The 21,294-nt window shown below is 37.4% G+C and overlaps 4 protein-coding genes across 8 annotated transcripts; 3 read left to right on the forward strand and 1 right to left on the reverse strand.

The window, feature by feature from the left end:
• Positions 1-815: 815 nt before the first annotated feature.
• On the reverse strand, positions 816-3,378 carry LOC129313765 (putative indole-3-acetic acid-amido synthetase GH3.9). 2 transcript variants are annotated; one of them, XM_054957134.1, is made up of 4 exons: positions 2,995-3,378; positions 2,799-2,900; positions 1,656-2,476; positions 816-1,522 (listed from the first exon to the last, which is right to left on the reverse strand). In XM_054957134.1, exons 1-4 carry the CDS (start codon positions 3,291-3,293, stop codon positions 945-947), a joined length of 1,800 nt encoding a protein of 599 aa, XP_054813109.1. In that variant the 5' UTR covers positions 3,294-3,378; the 3' UTR covers positions 816-944. The 2 variants fall into 2 exon arrangements, with proteins under 2 accessions (XP_054813109.1, XP_054813117.1); XM_054957142.1 differs by having other exon boundaries at positions 2,611-2,900; positions 2,995-3,041.
• Positions 3,379-7,493: 4,115 nt separating this feature from the next.
• On the forward strand, positions 7,494-10,882 carry LOC129313776 (protein LOW PSII ACCUMULATION 1, chloroplastic). 4 transcript variants are annotated; one of them, XR_008594045.1, is made up of 9 exons: positions 7,494-7,776; positions 8,053-8,156; positions 8,453-8,588; positions 8,664-8,895; positions 9,070-9,227; positions 9,373-9,561; positions 9,719-9,834; positions 9,930-10,030; positions 10,215-10,253. XR_008594045.1 is itself a non-coding variant. In XM_054957155.1 (9 exons), exons 1-9 carry the CDS (start codon positions 7,540-7,542, stop codon positions 10,589-10,591), a joined length of 1,329 nt encoding a protein of 442 aa, XP_054813130.1. In that variant the 5' UTR covers positions 7,501-7,539; the 3' UTR covers positions 10,592-10,882. The 4 variants fall into 4 exon arrangements, 1 of the variants encoding a protein (XP_054813130.1); XR_008594044.1 differs by having other exon boundaries at positions 9,765-9,834; XM_054957155.1 differs by lacking the exon at positions 9,719-9,834 and adding an exon at positions 10,517-10,882 and having other exon boundaries at positions 7,501-7,776; positions 10,215-10,311.
• Positions 10,883-12,718: 1,836 nt separating this feature from the next.
• Positions 12,719-13,399, forward strand: LOC129295333 (protein RALF-like 1). The gene has a single exon (XM_054933853.1). It carries the CDS (start codon positions 12,856-12,858, stop codon positions 13,204-13,206), a length of 351 nt encoding a protein of 116 aa, XP_054789828.1. The 5' UTR covers positions 12,719-12,855; the 3' UTR covers positions 13,207-13,399.
• Positions 13,400-20,294: 6,895 nt separating this feature from the next.
• LOC129318578 (translocator protein homolog) lies at positions 20,295-21,237 on the forward strand. Its single transcript, XM_054963426.1, has one exon. It carries the CDS (start codon positions 20,341-20,343, stop codon positions 20,923-20,925), a length of 585 nt encoding a protein of 194 aa, XP_054819401.1. The 5' UTR covers positions 20,295-20,340; the 3' UTR covers positions 20,926-21,237.
• Positions 21,238-21,294: the final 57 nt, after the last annotated feature.

Here is a 21,294-nt window from a genome sequence, read left to right on the forward strand (position 1 = left end):
TATTCCGTCATTTCGCTTGAAATTTTGGACAAGGGAAACTGCATCTGCATGCGCATGCTGGGACACGATTATTACTACGACAATGTGAGTGAACCTGCACAAATTTTGAAAAAGGTATAGCTCCAATATTCAATTATCATTGATGAACCGCGGTTGATTTGACTGTCGTTTAGGAATTGACATATTATCTCAATCTGAGAATCGCAGCACCAGCAATCATGAACCATATGAAAGTCTGGTGAAAATTTTGTTATCAGTTGTTACTGTAACAGTAGCTGATTATTTAAGCTTCCGGACCTGACATTTGTAATATTTGAGTGTCCTGTCCTTCCTGATGTTCCCTTGATCCTCTGCTTGAACTGGTTCTTGAGAATTTATGTTCTCTGCTGTCAATTTGCACCATTAAACTATCCATCAACGGTCAAAATACAACAGAAAAATGTTGCGTGAAAGAAGCCATTCTGAACCTAGAACTATCTCTATTCACGTGGTTTGCTTTGTTGGGTAACCTCATCCAAATAAATTGTTCTAATATAAATGATTAAATTATTTGTTAAACCCCGTAGAGCTGCTGATGCTTTCTCTTCTCATGGACTTACCTACTTTTGGTAAGAGTCCGCTATCACAATTCACAGATACTGCTGTATTATATTCTGGTTCCTTCGCTCAACGATTCAAAACCAAATTTCTCCATATTTTTTCCTCCCAAATTCTAGAGTCAATCATACTTATTTTTCTTAATTTCCCGAGATTTGATTCAGTAGTTTTGCATTTGCAGATATAAATATATATTATATAATGATAAAAGCACCTGCTTTTTCTTTTAGAAAGACAAATTTGATTAACCCAAGGCTACATCCTTTTGCAAGTACCAACTTACGGTAACGGCAAAATAGGAGTAGGAAGAGGAAACAAAAAGTGATGAAGTATTGAAAGACCCTCAATTAAGCCATCTTATTAATAGGTGCCCATTTGGGATCTCTAGGACTGAAGAAGGACGCTTTCACTTTAGAGTTGAGCAGCTTGAGTGCTTTCTTAGACTTAATGCACCTTGGGGTCTTGTACTGATTGATTGAAGCCCCTTGGCTGATGAACAAGTCCATCAATGCCTCAAATGTGCCTGCCTCCACCACTCTTATCTCTAGTGGCCCTATTGATCCATCATTGCTCCTGCACCTTCTGTATACGTAGTCTAGCTGCTCTTCCACCGCAATACAGCACTCCTCCATCACATGTTGATCAAATTGATTCCCCGAGCCGTGACGTAGTATTTCCCAATACAATACGTAGTGTCCTGGCGTTGATGAGGTGTCAGGGTAGCTTGTGTACTCCAAAAGCATCGCATCATGAGGCTCTAAAAGTTTCTTAGCCATGGTCACGCTCTTATGCAAGTCGTCTTCGTTGGTTTTGTCACTGTCTATGCTGAGAACGACGTTCTTCCTGCATATGAATCGGAATTGTGGAGCTTTATTGTGGAATCCAACCATTTGAAGCACATCACCGATCCGGTAACGATACAGTCCTACATGGTGCCATAATTTGCTAAGGACCCAAAGACAAATGTAAAGAGCCTTAAAAACGTGTTTTATTTTAATGCAAAACGGAAATACAGTTCTTTTTAGTGTGTGCTGTTATTGACTTCCGTTGGAACTTACCGGCGAAGGTAGTGATGACTAGCTCATAAAAGCAGCCGAGCTTAACATGCACCAAATCCACGAGCTTGTCATTTGGGACTTCCTCCTCATCGTCAAAGGCCATCAGAAGTGTCCCGTTATGTCCAAGAGGAAGGAATTCATAGTAACCCATGTTAGGCAAGAGGGTAAATGCAACATCCGCAGGGTTACATAAAGGTTTCAAATTGACCCCAAAGTAACACTCAGAGGAAGCATACATGGTACAAACCAAAGGCAATTTCCCGTCACTGTAATACTTGAGAGCAGGTACATATTGAGCCATAGACCCAGTGACCACTGCATCAATGTACTTGGCCCTGGGCCACAGCTCGCATAGAATTCCCTTCCAACATGTCCTGCTGCAGATTTCACTTACCTCATCGGCAAGATTTGGATCAGGAGAAAGCATCATGGACATGCATGAGCAGCATCCTGGGTCTGTCATGGAAGAATTCAGCTTCCCAGTTCGGATGTCCTCACATAGGTGCTTCCAGTTACGTTCAAGGAAGGAGATGGCTCGGAGAAGTGCAGAAGCAAAGACTGCACCCAGCCTTAGGACTTGGTGGCGATGAACCAGACCAGCTAGCAATTGACAGTACATGCTCTGGTTGCTGTCATTGCAGAGAATGGTTTGGTCAGGGCTTGTGAAATCATTCCATGGATCTCTCGTACGGCCCTTGAAGTGTTTGCTCTTGTAGTAGCTCGTTAACACAGTCCTGGCTGGCAAGCCACAAGGAGTGGACATTTCTGCCTTCACAAAGTACAGAAACATTGCCTTGCCCTCGTCAAGTCCAGGAACATACCTGAAACTCAAGTTGGTTCGCATCAGATACGTGTCAACTTTGCACTAGTTAACAATACCGCAAGGTCTAAGGAAAGCACAACATTGTCAAGCAAAATAACGTTACTGCTAAACGGCAATGGGCCCTCCCCTTACTATTTTATTAATTGTGAGGTCATATCTTATCCTGTTATTTCGGTTATTTGCTTAACAGGAGAATCATGGTTGAGTTCAGTGACAAATTGGACGTTCTAAGTGCAGATAAAGGGTTGAACAAGGGCCTCCATGCATAACCTGCTAGAAGAAAACATGAAATTTAAGACAAACGGATTAGCATATTTAACTGATTAATGATTGGCATGATAAGGTTATAAACAAAGGTTCGGCGGTCAAGATCTTCCGCAATTGATGGCATCATCTTAGGCTTTCCAGCAGATGTTCCTGAACTGCACATATCAATATCTCTTGGTTAGCATATTTACAAAGTGAAAAATGTAAAGGAATGGGAAAATTTACAAACGACTAGCAGAGGTTTATTACCTGCATAGCATTTCTGTTATAGGCTGACCAGTGATGAGAGAAGAGTCTTCCCCATTAGCAATTCTCTGGATATAGGGGTAGATTCCTTCATAAGTGATCACTGGAACGCATCGCTTAAACTCTGCTATGTCTGTTATATCTGTTGCTCCCATCATGTACTTGTTCAAATACTCAGTTTCCCTATTTTGAGTCAAGATCTGTTTCAAAACACGTTCCTGAACTTCATCAGCCTTCATCGTCAGCCTCTCTATCTCCTCGAGTGCTTCCTTACCTTTGTACTCCAACTTCTTTCCGTCCATGCTCACACAAGGGAGGGAACAACAAAAAGGATAAAATGCAAACTCGACTCACTAGAGTTTACACTTCTTGAACGCATGGTTTTGAAAATACGCAGTGCATATATATATATATAGAGAGAGAAAGGCATATGTACATTATTGGTCCGGCTAGGCAATGCTTCTAAAAATCCTCTCTTTATTATTATTATTTATTTATTTATTTATTTTTTTGTCAATTTTACATTTTATGCCTTGTCACTACATCATTGCAACCCCGTTGGAAACAACTAATGCTGATACCGTCCATGATGTGGTCCCTATAAAACCTTTACTTCATTTCAGCTGTGACTTCGACATAGAGGTAACATGCAAACAATTTACCACCATGCAAAATGTTGCTTAGTAAGATATTAATATGTTCCAAAAACATATGGTGGCAAATGCCAAGTAGCAATGATGATTATGTAGCACTGTTCTCATTTTCAATCAAATTATGGCTATTTCATCATTTGATTTCGCTGCTATGCCTTTGAGAAATTCATCATTAATGGTGCGTATGATCTCTGACTTAAGATGTCCTAAACAAAGTATATTGGCTTCCTGCGGTACCGTTATTGGCACCCACGATCCTGTGAGCTTCGTTTGTATTTTGTACAAGTTTAGTGAAAGACAAATACAATATGACGTATAAAATTGTTTCCGTAAAGTAAAATCTATTGGAAAATGATGTTTTTTGAACGTGAAGCTCAAATTTGTACCTTTGATAGTGGACCTGAGGCAGAATATCATGTCTATTCTACAAATTTGATAGCAAGACAACATCAGGCAGTTTTCAAAGAACTCTATATTGTACGTAATCATATTGACAGCACTAGCTGGGATGAAATAAGGATCTGGTTCTATTCCATGGTTGCCCATGTACAGATCCTTTCCTGCACTTTCTTTTTGGCTAAAGCACCTTATTAGTTGAGAATTTCTCAATCTTTTCAAAATGGAGGTGATCTGTTTAAACAGAATTGAAACCAAACAGTAATTTAGAAAGCATTTAAACAAGCAAGTTGCAAGCCTCAAAATGTCATTAACAGCTCAGATCAACCACACAGACACATACGCAGAAAAAGGTGTATGTATATATAGATATATAGATATATATATATCACCATACCATACATTTAGGCTACTTTGGCTTTACGTAGAATAGCAGCCCCTTGACTTGTGAGAGATTTAGTTAAACAGTTCATTAAATTTAGATTAGGGCTGGTAGACCAATGGCGTGTTTGTGTTCAACTGTCAGATTTTCAAGAGTCCTTTTTGAGAATGAGTATTCGACAAAAGTTATTTGAGTAATTTGTTTAGAAAATCCATCTGTTAAAAGCTGATCTAATTCATTTTTCGATAGTTATTTTTGTCTTTTGAACATTATTTAGTTATTTTCTAATAATAAAAGCTAGTTTGAATTACTTTTTAAATAACTTTCAATTTACCAAACTGATTTTTTTTTTCAACAAACTCAAAACTAAACAACTGATTTGTCCGTCCTAGAATTCCAGTGAGACACTTTTGCTAAAGCAATATAGTTGGTTTTTTCTAGAACTGGGAAGTTCTAATAATGCAGGGGAAAATGACATTTTACAACGACTCAATTTTCCATGACAAATTGGGTTCAGGAGCTCCGTGTCCTCTAACAATCCCATTGCGAAAATTCCCTTGACAGCATTCTCAATAACTAACAGAGATTATATTCTCAGAAGTAGGAAGATATAAGCTTTGGATAAGCGAGATTACATTCTTGTCCTCAACTACGCCAGTGCGGTAGTGGAAGAAAACTTTTTTAGACAAGGGAGGGACGGAAAACATGTGCAAAACGGGAAGTAGAGGCATCTTTAAGAGGAAAAGTAGGGATCTTTAGTTTTTGAATTGTGTGTGTCATGAGTCATGACGTATACCATTACTCAAAGTAGAATCAGGATTCTTATTGTAGCGAGAAAGGTGATGGACATAGTTACATGCTTTTACCCTTTGTTCTGTTTGTCTGTAGAACGTGCACTGCTTCCGTATAGCTTCACCGTTCTTGGCATATCTGGTTGGTTTATGTGGAATTCATCATTTCATCGTGTCCTCTGCTTTCTTGTGAAACTACTTTTCTTCCCCTCACCAGCGTATGTGGCGCATCGAAAATGGCACACACATCCACTTATCCGCACAAATCCTCTTTTGCAGAGTTCTTTCTTTTTAATATGAGCTCTTTTCTACACTGTTTAGCTCTATCAAACTAATAGATAAAGCCTCAAAACGGAATAAATTTTAATACATCGTAGTTTCAGTGGGTTTATATGATACATCGTAAAGTTAGCATGGTTCATTAAATATTCCTATTTATATATTCTATGCCGACAACAAACTCTGGAAATGAAAAGCTATAAAGATAGAGCCCTCGTTGTAAGGTCTAAAAACCTTGTGTTTCAGTTTCAGCATCAACTCAGAAAGATTCCTCTAAGTTTGCTTTAGCGTTTCCCCTGTTCTGCTCGTCGTGATAGGTGATAGAACAATGGGAAATTACTAATTTAGAATCCGGGTTTTACAGAAGCAATTATTTCAAGTAATCACCTTTTATAAAGCCCGCAACTATCTCTTCGACCATAACATGAAAAATTATAATAACATCCTGTGTATCTCTCAGGGTCTAGGTGTTTGCATTTGAAGTTCCAAAAACAGAAGATATGGCACGCATCCAATGACTGGAAACAGGTAAGAGGGAGGCAAAAACGAACGGATATTTGGAAAAGGAAAGTGAGGATAAATTCCAATATCTCTCAATACAGACATTAGTGGAGACTTTTGATGAAAACCGTCACCATCATGTCCCACCACAGAAATTGGTGGATAAAATAGGCGATGACATTAAATCTCTATTCTACCTTAATTACAGGAAGGTTTCTGGTTCTTTTATCAGAAAGAAGGGAAGAAATCATAAAATAAGAGAGTTGCGGTTTCAAAACCAGGCTTTCATTTCCTGCCTTCAGAGGCCAGTCACGAAGAAATCTTGAGGTTAAATCCTCTAAATTTTCGACTTGTATAAGCTTTATTACCATACAAATATGCATTAAGCGCTGCTTATTCAAAACTGAAAGGGTTGAGTGATCACCATTTCTACTTCCCGTCGACATCATTCAGAGTAGAAATAGACTGCATACTCAGATTTGGGTTCTGACTTGAGGATAATAGAGTTAATCAATGATTTCATGATTCCCGGTGTTAGGATGAGATCTAAAATCGCCCGAAAGTGATTGTTTTGATTCGTCTGCATGAGACCAATAAAGATGACTATATTTTTGGGGGAGAAAAACAGAAAAGGAGCAGTCCTGCCGTGGAGGAATAACAAGACCGGACTTTGGGAATTGGCTTTTCTCCACTTCCTTCTCCCTCAATTTTTTTTTAATCTCAATCATTAAATTTATTTTTAAATAATTATGATTTAATATTTTATAAAATTAATTTTTTAATTTTTTTTAATTATAATACTAAATCTTAAATTTTAGCTTAGATTAAATTAGTTATATTTTAAATTTCAATCGTTTAAAAATAAATTTAATTTAAATTGTTGAAATGAAAAATGGAGAGAAAATATAAAGAAACCAGATCCTAAATTTAACTGTCCCTTTCCATGTCATGATGGATTGGGCGGTGGTGTTGTGAATCCCTCCACGGGAACTTTGCTGTAATAGTTTTGGCATGAGGTTTTTGTGAGAAGAGAATTTTGTCAAAAATCAAGAACCCTTCCCCAAGTCCCAACTCTTGAAAATAATTATGTTTTCATAAAAAAAATAAAATATTGATTTATAATCCGTTAACTGAACCAATAACATATTTTCTGCTTACTTAATTATTAATAAAAAAATATGCAAGAAAATAAAAACAAAGTGCAATGGATTCATTCCCTTTGATTGGTGTAATTAAATACACATCAATATTAATTAATATATAATATAAAATTTATATTAAAATTGTAAATAATATGATTTAATTTTGAAACCCAGTGAAAAATATGCAGACTGATGAGAAAGGTGAATGAGGAAGGGAAGGGAAGAAAGCACCAGCCACCACCGTGTTGGGCCAAAGGGAAGGGAAGGCCTGGATATGTCTGTTTTTTTTTTTGGGCCAAATAAGGGCTGGATTATTATTGTTTGGACATGGTGTGGAAAGAGTCAGTGAGTAATGGGGATAGATCAACAGAAGAGGAAGTGGCGTGACATGGTGAAACTTCTCAATGGCTGTGGCTGCAGCTGCTCTGCACCACCACTTGCTCTACTTCTCGAAATGGAAGACCATCACTTCAACCACACTGCACAGACCCATTCTTTTAAGTTCAAGAAGGAAAGCTCAGTCTTTACTCATTTCCTGCTCGTCTTCCTCGTCGTCGTCTACATCGCAGACTCCAGAAGCTGACACTGAAACCCCGGAATATCACGTCAATCTCGGACTCCAACTCTTCTCCAAGGGACGGGTATTTCCTTCGACTTTTCCATTCGTTCGCTCTTTTACATTGCGCAGAATTTAAGCATATTGTTGTTTACTAAATATTGGACTTTCATCATGAAACCTTTTGATTTTGAGCTCCATCATTGCTGATTGCACTGAGACGCGTAAGATTTTTCAAGCAATAGCTCCGTTTGTTAAGTTCTATGCCTCTCTCTGTCGTTGGTGCTCCGCTAGGCCTATAATCACATTTTTGGTGATTGGATCGTTCATCATTAACTATTATTGACGATGGATTTTCCAGGTTAAGGATGCTTTGGTCCAGTTTGAAACTGCTCTTTCTTTGGACCCCAACCCTATGGAAGCCCAGGCTGCGCTTTATAATAAAGCTTGCTGCCATGCATACAGGTATACCTAATTGCGAAGTTGAACAAATTGGTTCCACAATTTGTCATAAGTTGCTGCATAAATTTCGCATCTTTCTTTGAATTTCCAAGACTGGCTTATTAATTATTGCTACAGGATACTTAGCATTAAATAATCCTACATCTCATTCACCCATATCCTAATCCTTGATAATATGAAAACTCAAGTGATTAAATAAAGGCTTAAGTTATTATATATTTCTATATGCATGCATACATACATATATATAAGTGCTTTTGTATTTATCTATTGATTGTTCTGTTATTATTTGTATGAAGAGGGGAAGGAAAGAAAGCAGCTGATTGTCTGCGCAAAGCTCTAAAGGAATACAACCTAAAATTTGGTACCATTCTCAATGATCCAGACTTATCCTCTTTCAGAGCTTTGCCTGAATTCAAAGAACTACAGGAAGAGGTTTTTCCCACTCAATGCTTAAGGGTTTTGCAAGGCCCAGTAGTCCAGTTTTAAGTATTCTGTTTTAATAACCAGGCCAGGCTAGGCGGTGAAGATATTGGCTATGGTTTTCGAAGAGACTTAAAACTTATTAGTGAAGTTCAAGCACCATTCCGTGGAATTAGGAGATTCTTCTATGTAGTGTTTACTGCAGCTGCAGGAATTTCTACGTTCTTTACTTTGCCTAGGCTATTCCGTGCTATTAATGGGGGGGATGATGCTCCTGATCTTTGGGAAACTGCTGGGAATGCTGCCATCAACATTGGAGGTGAACAGGGACTTATTTAACTTCCTGATTTGAGAATTCAGGTTTAAGTTATACTAACTAGATCTGGTGACAAACCTTGGGATAATTTTGACATAGAAGATAACTGTATTATGTATCACCTCGCATTTAAATTTCTTCATTAAATGACTGAACACTGGAACCAGCAATGTGCAGGTATCATTGTTCTTGTGGCATTATTTGTCTGGGATAATAAAAAAGAGGAGGAACAACTTGCACAGATATCACGAAATGAGACACTGTCAAGGTTGCCTTTGCGCCTTTCAACTAATCGCATAGTAGAACTTGTGCAGCTACGGGACACAGTTAGACCAGTCAGTATTATTGCTCAACATTTTATCTGTCTGTGTGACCCTGCTTCACAGCCCACACAATTTCAACTTGAGATTATTGTCTTTTGAGCATTTGAGTTATAGGATTATTAAATGTTCCATTATTTAACTAAAGATAGGGTCTTAGGTTATATTAGCAGGGAAGAAAGAAACGGTATCTCTGGCTTTGCAAAGAGCAGAGAGATTTCGCACTGAGCTCCTTAGACGCGGTGTTCTGTTGGTTCCTGTAACCTGGGGAGAAGGTAGGGAAGTGAAAATTGGGAAGAAAGGTTTTGGTCTTCCAGGGAAGGCTGCTGTGTCTCTTCCATCCATTGGGGTGAGACTTGATCATCCATTTCTTGTATTTATGATATGGGCATATCATATTTATTACTGCTTCTATCATTTCTATTGTAAAGTGAGCATGGTATCCATCTAGCTTTGTGTGCATGTGCGTGTTCAATTTATACCCTTAATGTTCTCCCTTTTCTCAGATGCTATGAAAGTAACATACTGAGCAACTCAATTGGTTTTTTAAAGGAAACAAAAAGTAACGACTGATTATATTATTATGGTACACCCGGTGTCTTGGGAACCATTTATGAAACACGTGAGTGCAGAATATTTATAATAATGTGGCTATCTGAATCATCAATTCATTGAAACTCATTTCTATTATAATGCTAACTGATAAAACTTTGGTAGGAAGATTTTGATGAGCGAACACAATCCGTAGTTGCAAAGTCAAAGTTGAAAGCTGAAATTAGGTTCAAGGCTGAGGTTATATCGCCAGCAGAATGGGAAAGGTAATGTGATGTTTTTTCAACTTTTGGTTGCGAAATATGAGGGAAATAGCATTAACATGGATGATGAAAAGTCGGGTTGATGTAAACCAGTATTGCTGGTTGGAGGTAGGCTGAAAAAGAGAGGGGAGCATAAACCATATGTTGTGCATCATAATCGCATGCTAATACATGTCAACTTATCTAGGTGGATAAGGGATCAGCAGAAGGCGGAAGGAGTTACTCCTGGTGAAGATGTCCACATTATACTGCGGTTAGATGGGCGTGTTCGAAGATCAGGGAAAGTAAGTTTCATATTTGAGTAGATTTGTTTTTCTTTTCTTGCTTTAATAACCTTTTTTTTTTTTTTTTTGCTGAACTTGGTGAACATGCGGAAAATGTGAAACTTTTGAATTTATTTTAGATCTTCGCTGTCAACAGTGGGGATGAATTCAGGGATAATTAGATTTTAGATGTTGATTTTTTTCACCTGTAAATCGTGGCTCGCAGGGTATGCCTGACTGGCAACAAATTGTGAAAGAGCTGCCACCAATGGAAGCAATTCTAAGCAAGCTAGAAAGATGAGGATTATGGAGTAAGTAGTATTCAGTTTGAGAATTTGGAGGGTTACAAGTTTTGTTGTGATCTTGATGGCATCATCCTTGATCACCACGGGGAACCTTTCCTGGATCCTTAAAACTACTTACTACCATGATTTAAACTCTCCAAATTGTTTTTTGAAATCTGTAAAGTAAATAGTACAGTTCAGGCCGAAAAAAGTATGATACAGTTGATATTATGAATATAGGAAGAGGCTTGACATTGCTGTCCGAATCTTGCTTTGTCTGTATAATTCGAGAAGGTTGTATTGTTTAATTTAGGCTTCCAGCTGTTTGTATTTATCCTTTGGTGCTGGTTTGCTCTAAAACCAGACCAATCTGAATAAGCTTGAAAAATTTTATAGCTAAAAAATTTTTATCATGAAAAAATTCAGGCCAGGATCAAATCCAAATAGACTTGACCTGAATATTTGAATTTTTTTATTATTGATAAAATGAACTTCATATTCACTTTAGCCTTCACTTGGCACTCAAAAATCCTTTTATAAGCTTTCAATTTGCATACTTCGCATTCTTGAATGATGTTTTAATATTGATTGTTTATTTTGAATGTGTTTTGAAAATATTGAGAAAAAGTAAATATAAAATGTTGCGTTTTATTTTTTTGTTCTTACTCGTCAAGTGCCTTGCCTGACATTGAGAAGGGTAGAAAAAACAGTGTGTTGTAGTGTTTGCTTGAAAATTTTTAATTTTTTTCATGTTTAGATATTTTAAATTTGCTATGAATACATTCAGCTGGAATAAACTCGATTTGCTCGAAATAGTTTCCAAAATTTCCTTTATTTGCTGGTAAATCACATTTGGATTGCTTCACCCGAAAAAAACCCCTTGAATCTTGCGGTCACCTATGTTGATCAACTTTACACGTATTTATTTGTCAATTCTAGCATGTGACGTTTTTCAAGTTGTAATTTTTTTCTGGTGAAAAATTTAAAAGTATATGCACGCATATATATATATATATAGAGAGAGAGAGAGAGGTCATCGGATAATTTTTTTCTTTTAAAATATTATGATTAAATGTTCATATTATTTTGATGATGTTGATGACTTTATGTTTTTACTGGATTATTTTGCGTCTCACAAATACGCTTTCACCCAAAAAATGTCATGTAAATACTGAAAAATATAAAATTGCTTTCTTGTATGTGTATAAATAAATTGTTTGGTGGTAAAAAGTATTGGCGATAAATCCACTTTAAGATCAGATTACCAAAAAAAAAAATCACTTAACGTCAAGTGCTCAGTCAAAATTATGTGAAGCATGAACCACGTTAGGTCGGCCTGCCTATTATAGTAAGGATGATGTGTTAGGTAATTTACCAATTTGGTAGAGTCCCATGAAAAAAAAAAAAATTACTTGGAAAAGCAAAAGCCAGCAGGCTTCCAGAAGCCGGAGCTCAAAACCATGGTGATTTGGTTCGAGCCATCGTCAATCAATTGGTCAAAGGGCTCAATCAGTAGGCTTTGAGGCCCAATCCTTGATTCTTAGCCTTCGCTGCGTAAATGCTTTGAATCTTAACCTTCCTTTAATCATATGATCAAATAATCAAATATCCTTTCCTTCTTCCAATCATTTTCTTGGTAGGTTTTGAAGGCTCCCCCTCCCCACGCTTCCCTACTTTCTTCCCTGCAATTCCTCCCCATTTTGAACTTCAACCTCTTTCCTCCTACAACTCTTCACACCTCAATCTCGCCGCACAACTCTCTCTCTCTTTCAAAAAAAAAAAAAAACATAGCATAATATTGTTTCAATCAATCGATCTATTGAATAGATGCGTATTGAAAAAAAAAAAACCTAAAAATATTATAAATCCCTTTGTTCGACCATTTTTTTAAGACTGGAAAACAGAGTAATAATACCGATAATACTTTCTCTCTATTTTTTTCCTCTCACTTCTTTTCCCTCTTATTTTATTGAAATCATACAAAAAAATTACATTAAAAATCATATAAATTTCTGAGTTATTTTCTTTTCCCATAATACCTGCTGAGTTTTGGTGTTTTAAAAAGGCAAGGGGGAAAAAAAGGGAATGGAGTAACATTTTGGTAAAATCATCTTGAGACATAGCGAGCCCCTATATAAAAGGCCGACTCTTCGCTTGAAAGAAGTTGCCAAAGGTCAGTGCGCTCACATTCTCCAAGTAATTAAAATAAATCCTGCATAGACTGTTGAAACAGAAACAATATTCAAACCGGAAGCAGCAGCGACAAGGCGAAGCAACGACAATGGCTAGCTTTTCGTCTCTCCTGGCCTTGTTGTTCATGGTGGCCTCCGTCGTCACATATCCAGTCACGGTCACTGCGGCCACAATCGGCGACCACCGGCTGCTGTGGGTGCCGATGGGAGGCGGGTGTGAAGGCTCCATAGAAGAGTGCATGGGAGCGGGAGGGACGCTGGAGATGGAGATGAGCCGGCGCATCTTAGCGACGTCTCAGTATATAAGCTACAGGGCGCTTCAGCGGAACACGGTGCCGTGCTCTCAGAGAGGCGCGTCCTACTACAACTGCCAACCAGGTGCGGAAGCTAACCCTTACAGCCGAGGATGTGCCGCCATCACTCGCTGCCGCACTAATTAGTATTACTAATCAGTCACCTTTCTCTCTATTATTCTTACAGCTTTCACTATAACTAAGGCCTGTGATGCTTCCTGGTGTTTCTCTTTCATTCTTCCTTCTTTTGCATGTAAAGGATGATTATCGTACTGGTGAACTTGTGCTTTCTGATTTGCTCGTATAATTATAAGTTGGAACAGTGAGTTTACGGTTTGTATATCAGATGTGTAAGAACTCAGATGCATATAGCTTTTATATATTGTCCATTAAATTACGTTGGACATGAGCTGCGAAGGGAGTCAAGTGAATTGTTTATTAGTTTCATCAATCTACCTAAAAATTCACGTCATATCATCATTTTCATTAGGGGAGAGAGAGGAGGAGCTCACGTGCCAGTAGGAATAGCTTACAATATCTAAGTTTCAACTCTCATTTGAAACAGCGTCAAATCAGATACTAGTTTGGGTTTTAGGGTGTCCATCGGGATATGATTCGAACTTCTTAGAAGGGGGACACTAAATTTTACAAATATAGGAAGTAGGAGTCCAAAGAGAAGGGAGCAAGCCATGTGCATGTCAAATTTGAAAACATCACCAATCCCAAATTGAAGTCATGCTTGTGTTGTGGTCTGAAAGTGGTAGTTGTTGTAATGAAACTACTATCACACTATATAGTTCTTGAGGTAAGCCCAGACTAAATAAATAGGTTTTGAACACCTGCCCACTGGATCGGGTTGGGCAGCAAAGAGTAATTAATTAACATACCGAAGCATCTTGATTCAATGGAAGCCAAGAACTAAGTGCCTGTTGTCCACGTGACCTGTGCTGAGAACCCTCTTCTTGCTATATATGGCAAAGGGGCCAGCGGCCACCAACACGGCTGAGGGGGAGCCCTCTGCTCCTATCTTTGCCATTACATAGTTTACCGCCACACATATTCATAACGGCGGCTCTTCTAATTCTACATACTTGTTTACCACTTCAGTGTGATTGTGAGTTTTGCACACGTGGCATCATGTTATTGATCTGTGTTGTGTTGATGTCCATATTGGCACATTTTGCGTTGGGCGTCGTGGAATTGCTCGTGGGAAACAATAAAATCACAACTCTGTTTCTAAAATTTGAACCCAACAGATGCTTCAAAAGGTAAGGGGAATCAATATTGGAATCAAAGGCCAATATTTACTGCCCAAAAAAAAAAAAAACTTAAGTCAATGAAAGAACGCGCACATGCACTGCAAAAGCTCCTAGCAGGTAGGAAGAATCCAGATGATTAGCCAACTTCAAATTGACCCTAACAGCAAGCATCTCTAATCAAGTGGCTATAATAAGAACTAAATAGCCTGGCTGCTGGGAGTCTTGGACTGTAAAAGATCATTGGTGATCAGTCTCAAAATTAAGCCACCAGCATGGAAGAAACATGCTCCTAAACAAAAGTGGGAAATAATTTTGAATCAAACAGACCGCCATGCATGTATGAATTCAAAAACAGAAACGGCCTGTCACTGAAATTAGAATTAAATCGTCAGCCAGATCTTGCACTAGATATGCTCATATACCAAACACAACCAAAGCCGCCTATCAGTCATAATTTGACGCGGAATGGTCTTCACTTTTCCAGACCCCGCCCGCTTAAATAAACAAACTCTCATTCATGAGGCAGAGCAAGTTGACGGCAGCAAAGGCGTAAACGAATATGATAACTAGCTAACCGCTTAATAACCCTAACCACGACTAACGCAGTGGATCGAATTTTTCCAGCTGCTCCGCTCACCCGCACAATGAGACGCTTGAGTTGATTAGTTCGCATGCGGTTTGAAATTGAAAGGCCATTTGATTACGATTACAATTCAGATTCATGACTAGAAATACTGAAACAGGGAAAATGTTAAAAGACCCGTAAACTTGGGGAGTGAAAGAGCAGTTTCAACAACACAAAACACAATGATTTACTTCAAACACGGAAGAGTCTTGGGGCTTTCAATTCTCCCCAGGTACGATGCCCATTTAGCTCGGGTTGTACCTGAAATAGCAAATGTCTGCAGTATGTCCATTTTCCCCACAAATTTGACAGGTTTGTCCGCTTTCATCTCCATATGACCACCTTCCTCCATTGCGTCGTGCCAATCGATTCTCAGAAGTGAGCAGTGAGGCCAGAAGATCTATCCATGTGAGATTTTTCGTTTGTGCGAGGAGGCAAAAAATGGTATTATAATCTCCATCTAAACCTGCAAGAGTTTTGAGCTATTAAATCATCAAGAGGGAATGGACTCTATTAGAGTGGGTAATTTGGCAAAAGAAGACTCACTTCATTCATTGAATATGGTCAATATGCATACAAGAAGTATAAACGGTTAATCGTAACAAACTATGATTAAATTACAAACTAAACTAAGTGAGTATACACGTATAATGAAAAATATCATATGTTCCCACTATTATCATCTAACAGACTCCGAGCGAAATCAAGGTCATTAGAAGCGGATTTCATGTTGGCTAAATATTCCTCCATTCCCATCGCCCCTTTTCTGGGGCTCTGCGGCTCATCCATGTAGAATGGAATCCAGTACTGAGCATAAACCTTTGACAGGTCTTCAGTTGCCTTCCAGAGCTCCTTGAATGTTTTGCAATTCAGCATCTGAGAGGCCATGTCAACGGTCATAGTGCTGTATAACCATGCCGGAAGCAACTGATTAGTAGCCATCCACTCTTCGCAGGCTGGGTTAATTCAATTCTTACGTCTTCAGAAAGGAACTCAGGTGGAGAAGAATTCACGTCCGTGATGTGCCCTTCACGATTGTGACCCCTGATAAGAGGAAGAATCATCGACCGCCAAAGTAGATAACTGCCTATGTCCAACATCACAGAAAACTAAATTCACATAACAGACACGGAGGTGTGTTTTCCTGCATATCTAATAGAGGCGATGCATTTCCAGCAACCTGAGTGTGGAAAGCAGCAGCAGCAGCAGCACTGCTTGAGTCCGTGGTGCTTGCACTCTGCTACCAACTTGGTGTTCCTCAAATGTCGTTGTATTTGCGAGTAGTCTATTACAAGTGTGGCTGTGTATACTGTGTAGTACATTTTGGAACGGCAAATCGACCCCGAGGCCCTGGCCTATATTCATATAACAGTGTGTTTACACGTGGAAAGAATATTTTGGAGAAGGCTTCTCATTTTCTGTTGCACCTAAAGTTTGTTCCTGATAACTCTCTCACAGCAGGCTATGAGGTTTGTTCATGTGGAGGGTGCCGGATGAGCTAAGCACCAGGACCAGCTTTGCGGGCCCGCTCATACTCCTTAACATGTTGCGATAATCCTGTTTCCCGCCGGCACGTAGAGCACAAAGGGTCCCTCTAACTCTAATCAGAACCACCAAACAAATAAAGTAAAATACAGGGGGCATGGATGTTCTTTGATCAGAAGTCATTCATTGAGGTTGAGGAATCATTTACAGAAAGAGAATAAAATAGTAATAATAGTGATAATAATATATAAAGTGAAGTGCCTTAACCCTGGTAAGTAAAATTATGATTGAGGCACGTGAGGGAATAAGATCATACATAGGGGTGGAAAGAGAGGGATCAACAAGGGCCACAGCCCCTTAATTTTTTAATTTTTTTTAAATAAAATATAAGGTTTAAATATTTTTTGACCCCTATAAATTAACAAATTATAAAAGTTATAAAATGCTAGATGAAATTTTTAATTTAATTTTATATGTAGTCTTCTATATATGTATAGAGCAATTATTGTAGTAGCTTGAAGGTATGGTTTTCATAGGATCTACTAATTTTTAATAAAATAATGCTATACATATTCTTAAAGTATTAATACCTTTTTATATTTAATGAAAAAAATTGTGAAAATTATTGACAAACTTTTTTAAGCATTGCAACAAAAATTTCAAAATATATTAAGTATCATGTGCTTGATATCTAGTATAAAATCACTTATTTAAAAGTTAAAAAGTTTGGTAAATAATATATAAAGTGAAGTGCCTTAACCCTGGTAAGTAAAATTATGATTAAGGCACATGAGGGGATAAGATCATACACAAGGGTGAAAAGAGAGGGATCAGCAAGGGCCACAGCCCCATAATTTTTTAATTTTTTCTTAATAAAATATAAGGGTTAAATATTTTTTGACTCCTATAAATTGAAAAATTATAAAAGTTATAAAATGCTAGATGAAATTCTCAATTTAGTTCTATATATGATCTTTTATATGTGTATAGAGCAACTATTTTAATAGCTTGAAGATATAATTTTCATAGGATCTACTAATTTTTAATAAAATAATACTATACATGCTTTTAAAGTATTAATGCCTTTTTATATTTAATGAAAGAAATTGTGAAAATTATTGACAAACTTTTTTAAGAATTGCAACAAAAATCCCAAAATATATTAAGTGCTATATGCTTGATATTTGTTATAAAATTACTTATCTAAAAGTTAAGAGGTTTGGTGAAGATGTTCTAGTAAAAAAAATTATTTTTTTACAATAATCAAGCTATTAAAATTTATAATATGAATGACTTTTACTTTGATATAATTTGATCCCGTTGACATAAATATTTTATGACAATTGAGCATTATTAATGTGTTGATATATTTGTCTACAACAATTATCAATTAAAAAAATTAAATGATAAATTCAATAAACAAGTAATATGGCTTATTACATTGAACAAAATTTTATATTCTAATGATATATTTAAATTATTTACTGCTCATAGGAATGATAAAATATTCACCAATTTAATGATGATTTTTATTGAGAAAGAAATTATTAAAACATTTAATGAAAATGATAGAAAAATTCATTTAAATTATATAAATAACAAATTAATCCTACAAAATAGCATAATTTCTCTCAAGTCCCATGAAATTTTTCTGTCATTAAGGAATTAAAGGAAATGATCAAATTACCCTCAAGTAAAACAAAATTTTCAAGCCTCAATGTAAAGTCATTTTTGTGCGTTTTTGCCTTTGCTTCGTCTTCTTGTTCTCCTCCTCTTCTCTTCTTCATGCTCTTCTTTTAGTCCGTCACTTTCTCCTTCTCCTTCTTGTCTATCTTATTTCTTTTTTAGTTTCTGTATGTGAGTTTCTCCGTTAATTGTGCTGTATTTGGGTGAGTTTCTTCTTCTCCGTGAATTTTTTTTTCTCCCATATTTAATAATTGAAGTTGACGAGGGTTAATTTGTATAGATAATTGAGGTCTTCATTTTCTCTGTTGTAAGTGATTATAGATACCTATGAATAAATGATAAATGATATGTCATTTTCAGTTGTGTTGTAAATGTATAAACCAAAGTTGTAAATAACCAATACAAAGTTGTAAATATAAAAAGAATGGTCGTTGTTGGATAAAATATAACAAATATATAATTATGATATTTGAAAAATAGACATGTTGATAAATGGCTATTTTATTATTTTAGGTTGGCATGAGAGATAATTGACATGTTGGGATGACACTAGAAGATTCAAACCTTCATATAGTTTTGTCAAAAGGGTTGTAGAATATTTTGATGTAAGTTATAGATTATGTAATTGACAACAAAACCTTATATAGTTGTCGCTTTTTAAGGTTTTATTGTCATTTAAATTAATAAAAGCTATAATTTTTTGGATTAGAGCAGTAATTCATTTTTTTAATTTAGTTAATTTATAGATGGTATTGATAAATTACAATTCCTTGCTACATTGTTGTGAATATAGGGACAAAAGTTATTAATATAAAAATAAAAGTTGCAAATTTTAAACACTTGATACATATCAGAACTTGCATATGTGAAGTTGTAAATGACTATTGAATTGTTGCGAATTTAAAAATAAATTTATTAATATAGGAACGAAAGTTGTAAATAGAAAGTTACAAATTTTCAACACTGATGTATACCAGAACCTGCCAATGCATAGTTGCGAATGACTATTGAATTTTCATAAATTTAAAAACAAAAGTTGTTAATATAAGAATAAAAATTGTGAATGAAAAATTATAAATTTTTAACACTTGATGCATATTAAAACCTGCAAATTAGGGCTTGCAAATAGCTATTAAATTACTGTAAATTTAAAAACAAAAGCTATTAATATACGAACAAAAGTTATGCATGAAAAGTTGTGAATTTTTTTTAATTTGAATAAAGGATAAAAGTGTCATTTCTTATAATTTTTTAGTGACAAAAATATCCTTTAAAACTTCTGGAGAATTATACTATTTTATGAGATCAATTTATCATTTAAATAGTTTAAAGAGATTTTGTTGTTATTTTTTTAAATATTTATACTAAATATAATAATTAATAATTTTTCTATCATGAAAAATTAATGAACAAAATTAATATAATATACATATATTGTTATATATGTATAAAATTAAATATATATATATATATATATTAAAATATTTATATCATATCAGTGATATGTATAGATTACAATCTCGGTCTTCCTTGATGAAAATTGTTGGCTGTGTCTCTGATTATACAAGCGGTACGACACTAGTGACTGTGAGCAAAGCGACTGTGCGTGCCGTGGCGATATCCCAGACAAAGCGGATATGCGTTTGTGCAGAGAGTGGTGGAAAGGCCGCTTGTGGTGAGCTGGCAGATGATTTTGTATGCAACGCTGCCTCTGCAGCGAGCAAAGTGGATGGTACGACTTGAAGGACAGAGAGGGGGTACATGCTTGAACTAATGATGGCCGCTCTGCTCTTTGGGGGCATTGTTGGCAATATTTTACTCTGTATCCAGTCGGCAAAGCAGTTCAACAGGTGTCGGGCATGGTAATTCATCCGGCCCATGACACTTATCCATCCTCGTCGTAATTACAGAGACCTGAAAACATAGCACCGTCACGTGTCATTTGGCGGAGCTGCCACCTCCTGCACCTCCACATTATTCTGCTGCGTGAGAATAAGAACAATGATAAACTAAAATAACGACCTCGATCCAAAGCGGAGTGCGACTCCCTGGCACTATGAGTCACAGCCGCGTAGTCCTCGGCGGCCATCAACATTGAATCTCCTCCACCCATCTGTCACCCCCAAAACAGACACCCCGAGAGGAAGACCCGCTCTCCCTTATAAAACCGATCCCCGTCCTTTAAAACACCTCCCATAACATTCGCTTCTCTCTCTTTCCAAGAATATGGCTTCCCAAGATCTCAAACAGCGATTCAAAGACGACGCGAAAGCCCCCGCCGCCGTGGACGGCAAGAGCAAGATGGGTGGTAAGATTAGCAACAGGAGAATGGCCATGGCCAAACGAGGCCTTAGATCGCTCACCATAGCGGTGACGCTTCCTCTCTCCCTTTCTCTGCTCAGCGCCTACTTGGGGTCCGGCAAAAGCCGTGCCAGCGTCGACCCCGTGGCTGACACAAAGCCCTTCTGGTTCCCGCCCATGTGGGCCCTGCACCTGACGTGTCCGGCATCGTGCTTCTTGATGGGCCTCGCCGCCTGGATGGTGTGGGCCGACGGAGGTTTCCATAGGCACCCCAACGCTCTCTTGTTTTACTTGGCCCAGCTTTTGTTGACTCTGCTTTGGGATCCACTCGTGTTCGGAGCGGGGGCGACGCGGATCGGCTTGATTCTGTGTTTCGGGATGTTTGCAGCCATGGTCGGGTGCTATCGTCTATTTGGGCAAGTGAATCCCATCTCCGGTGATTTGATAAAGCCTTGTCTGGCATGGACTGCTTTCCTCTCTCTTGTAAATCTTAAGCTCGTTTTTGTTTGAAGTTATTACATACGTCTTCTTGTGAAAACCGAACGGAACAGTGTTACGCACGTGTAGAAATTAATGTTGTGTAAAAGGCTCAGCGTACGGTAAAGACGCCACCCGATGTGAATATTTCCCCAGTGTTTTGTATGTTACGCCCCGGAGGGCATAAGATGAGACAGGCAGTGAGACGCGGTTTATCATTACAGATTAAATTTTTCTCTCGCGTGTTACTCCTTGTCGAGATTTCATACTGTTATCTGCGTCGGTATCTAGTCTCTACATGACACGGCATTGTGATTGTTAATGGTATTTACAATATATTGCTTAGTCCGTCTATTGAAATTTAGAAACATGGGACGATCAGGGTGATGATTCAAGCGGAGA

This window comes from Prosopis cineraria, unplaced genomic scaffold, assembly GCF_029017545.1.
Source record: "Prosopis cineraria cultivar Desert tree isolate PC_DT_omini unplaced genomic scaffold, ASM2901754v1 PC1, whole genome shotgun sequence".
Taxonomy (NCBI): Eukaryota; Viridiplantae; Streptophyta; class Magnoliopsida; order Fabales; family Fabaceae; genus Prosopis; species Prosopis cineraria.

Coding starts and splice junctions, on each gene's coding strand:
- LOC129313776 (XM_054957155.1), top strand. CDS start 7,540: ATGGCTGTGGCTGCAGCTGCTCTGCACCACCACTTGCTCTACTTCTCG. Junction 8,896..9,069: donor TGCTGCCATCAACATTGGAG/GTGAACAGGGAC, acceptor AGCAATGTGCAG/GTATCATTGTTCTTGTGGCA. Junction 9,562..9,929: donor TGTCTCTTCCATCCATTGGG/GTGAGACTTGAT, acceptor AAACTTTGGTAG/GAAGATTTTGATGAGCGAAC.
- LOC129313765 (XM_054957134.1), bottom strand. CDS start 3,293: ATGGACGGAAAGAAGTTGGAGTACAAAGGTAAGGAAGCACTCGAGGAG. Junction 2,901..2,994: donor ATAACAGAAATGCTATGCAG/GTAATAAACCTC, acceptor TGATATGTGCAG/TTCAGGAACATCTGCTGGAA. Junction 2,477..2,798: donor ATCATGCCAATCATTAATCA/GTTAAATATGCT, acceptor CTTGAGTTTCAG/GTATGTTCCTGGACTTGACG.
- LOC129295333 (XM_054933853.1), top strand. CDS start 12,856: ATGGCTAGCTTTTCGTCTCTCCTGGCCTTGTTGTTCATGGTGGCCTCC.
- LOC129318578 (XM_054963426.1), top strand. CDS start 20,341: ATGGCTTCCCAAGATCTCAAACAGCGATTCAAAGACGACGCGAAAGCC.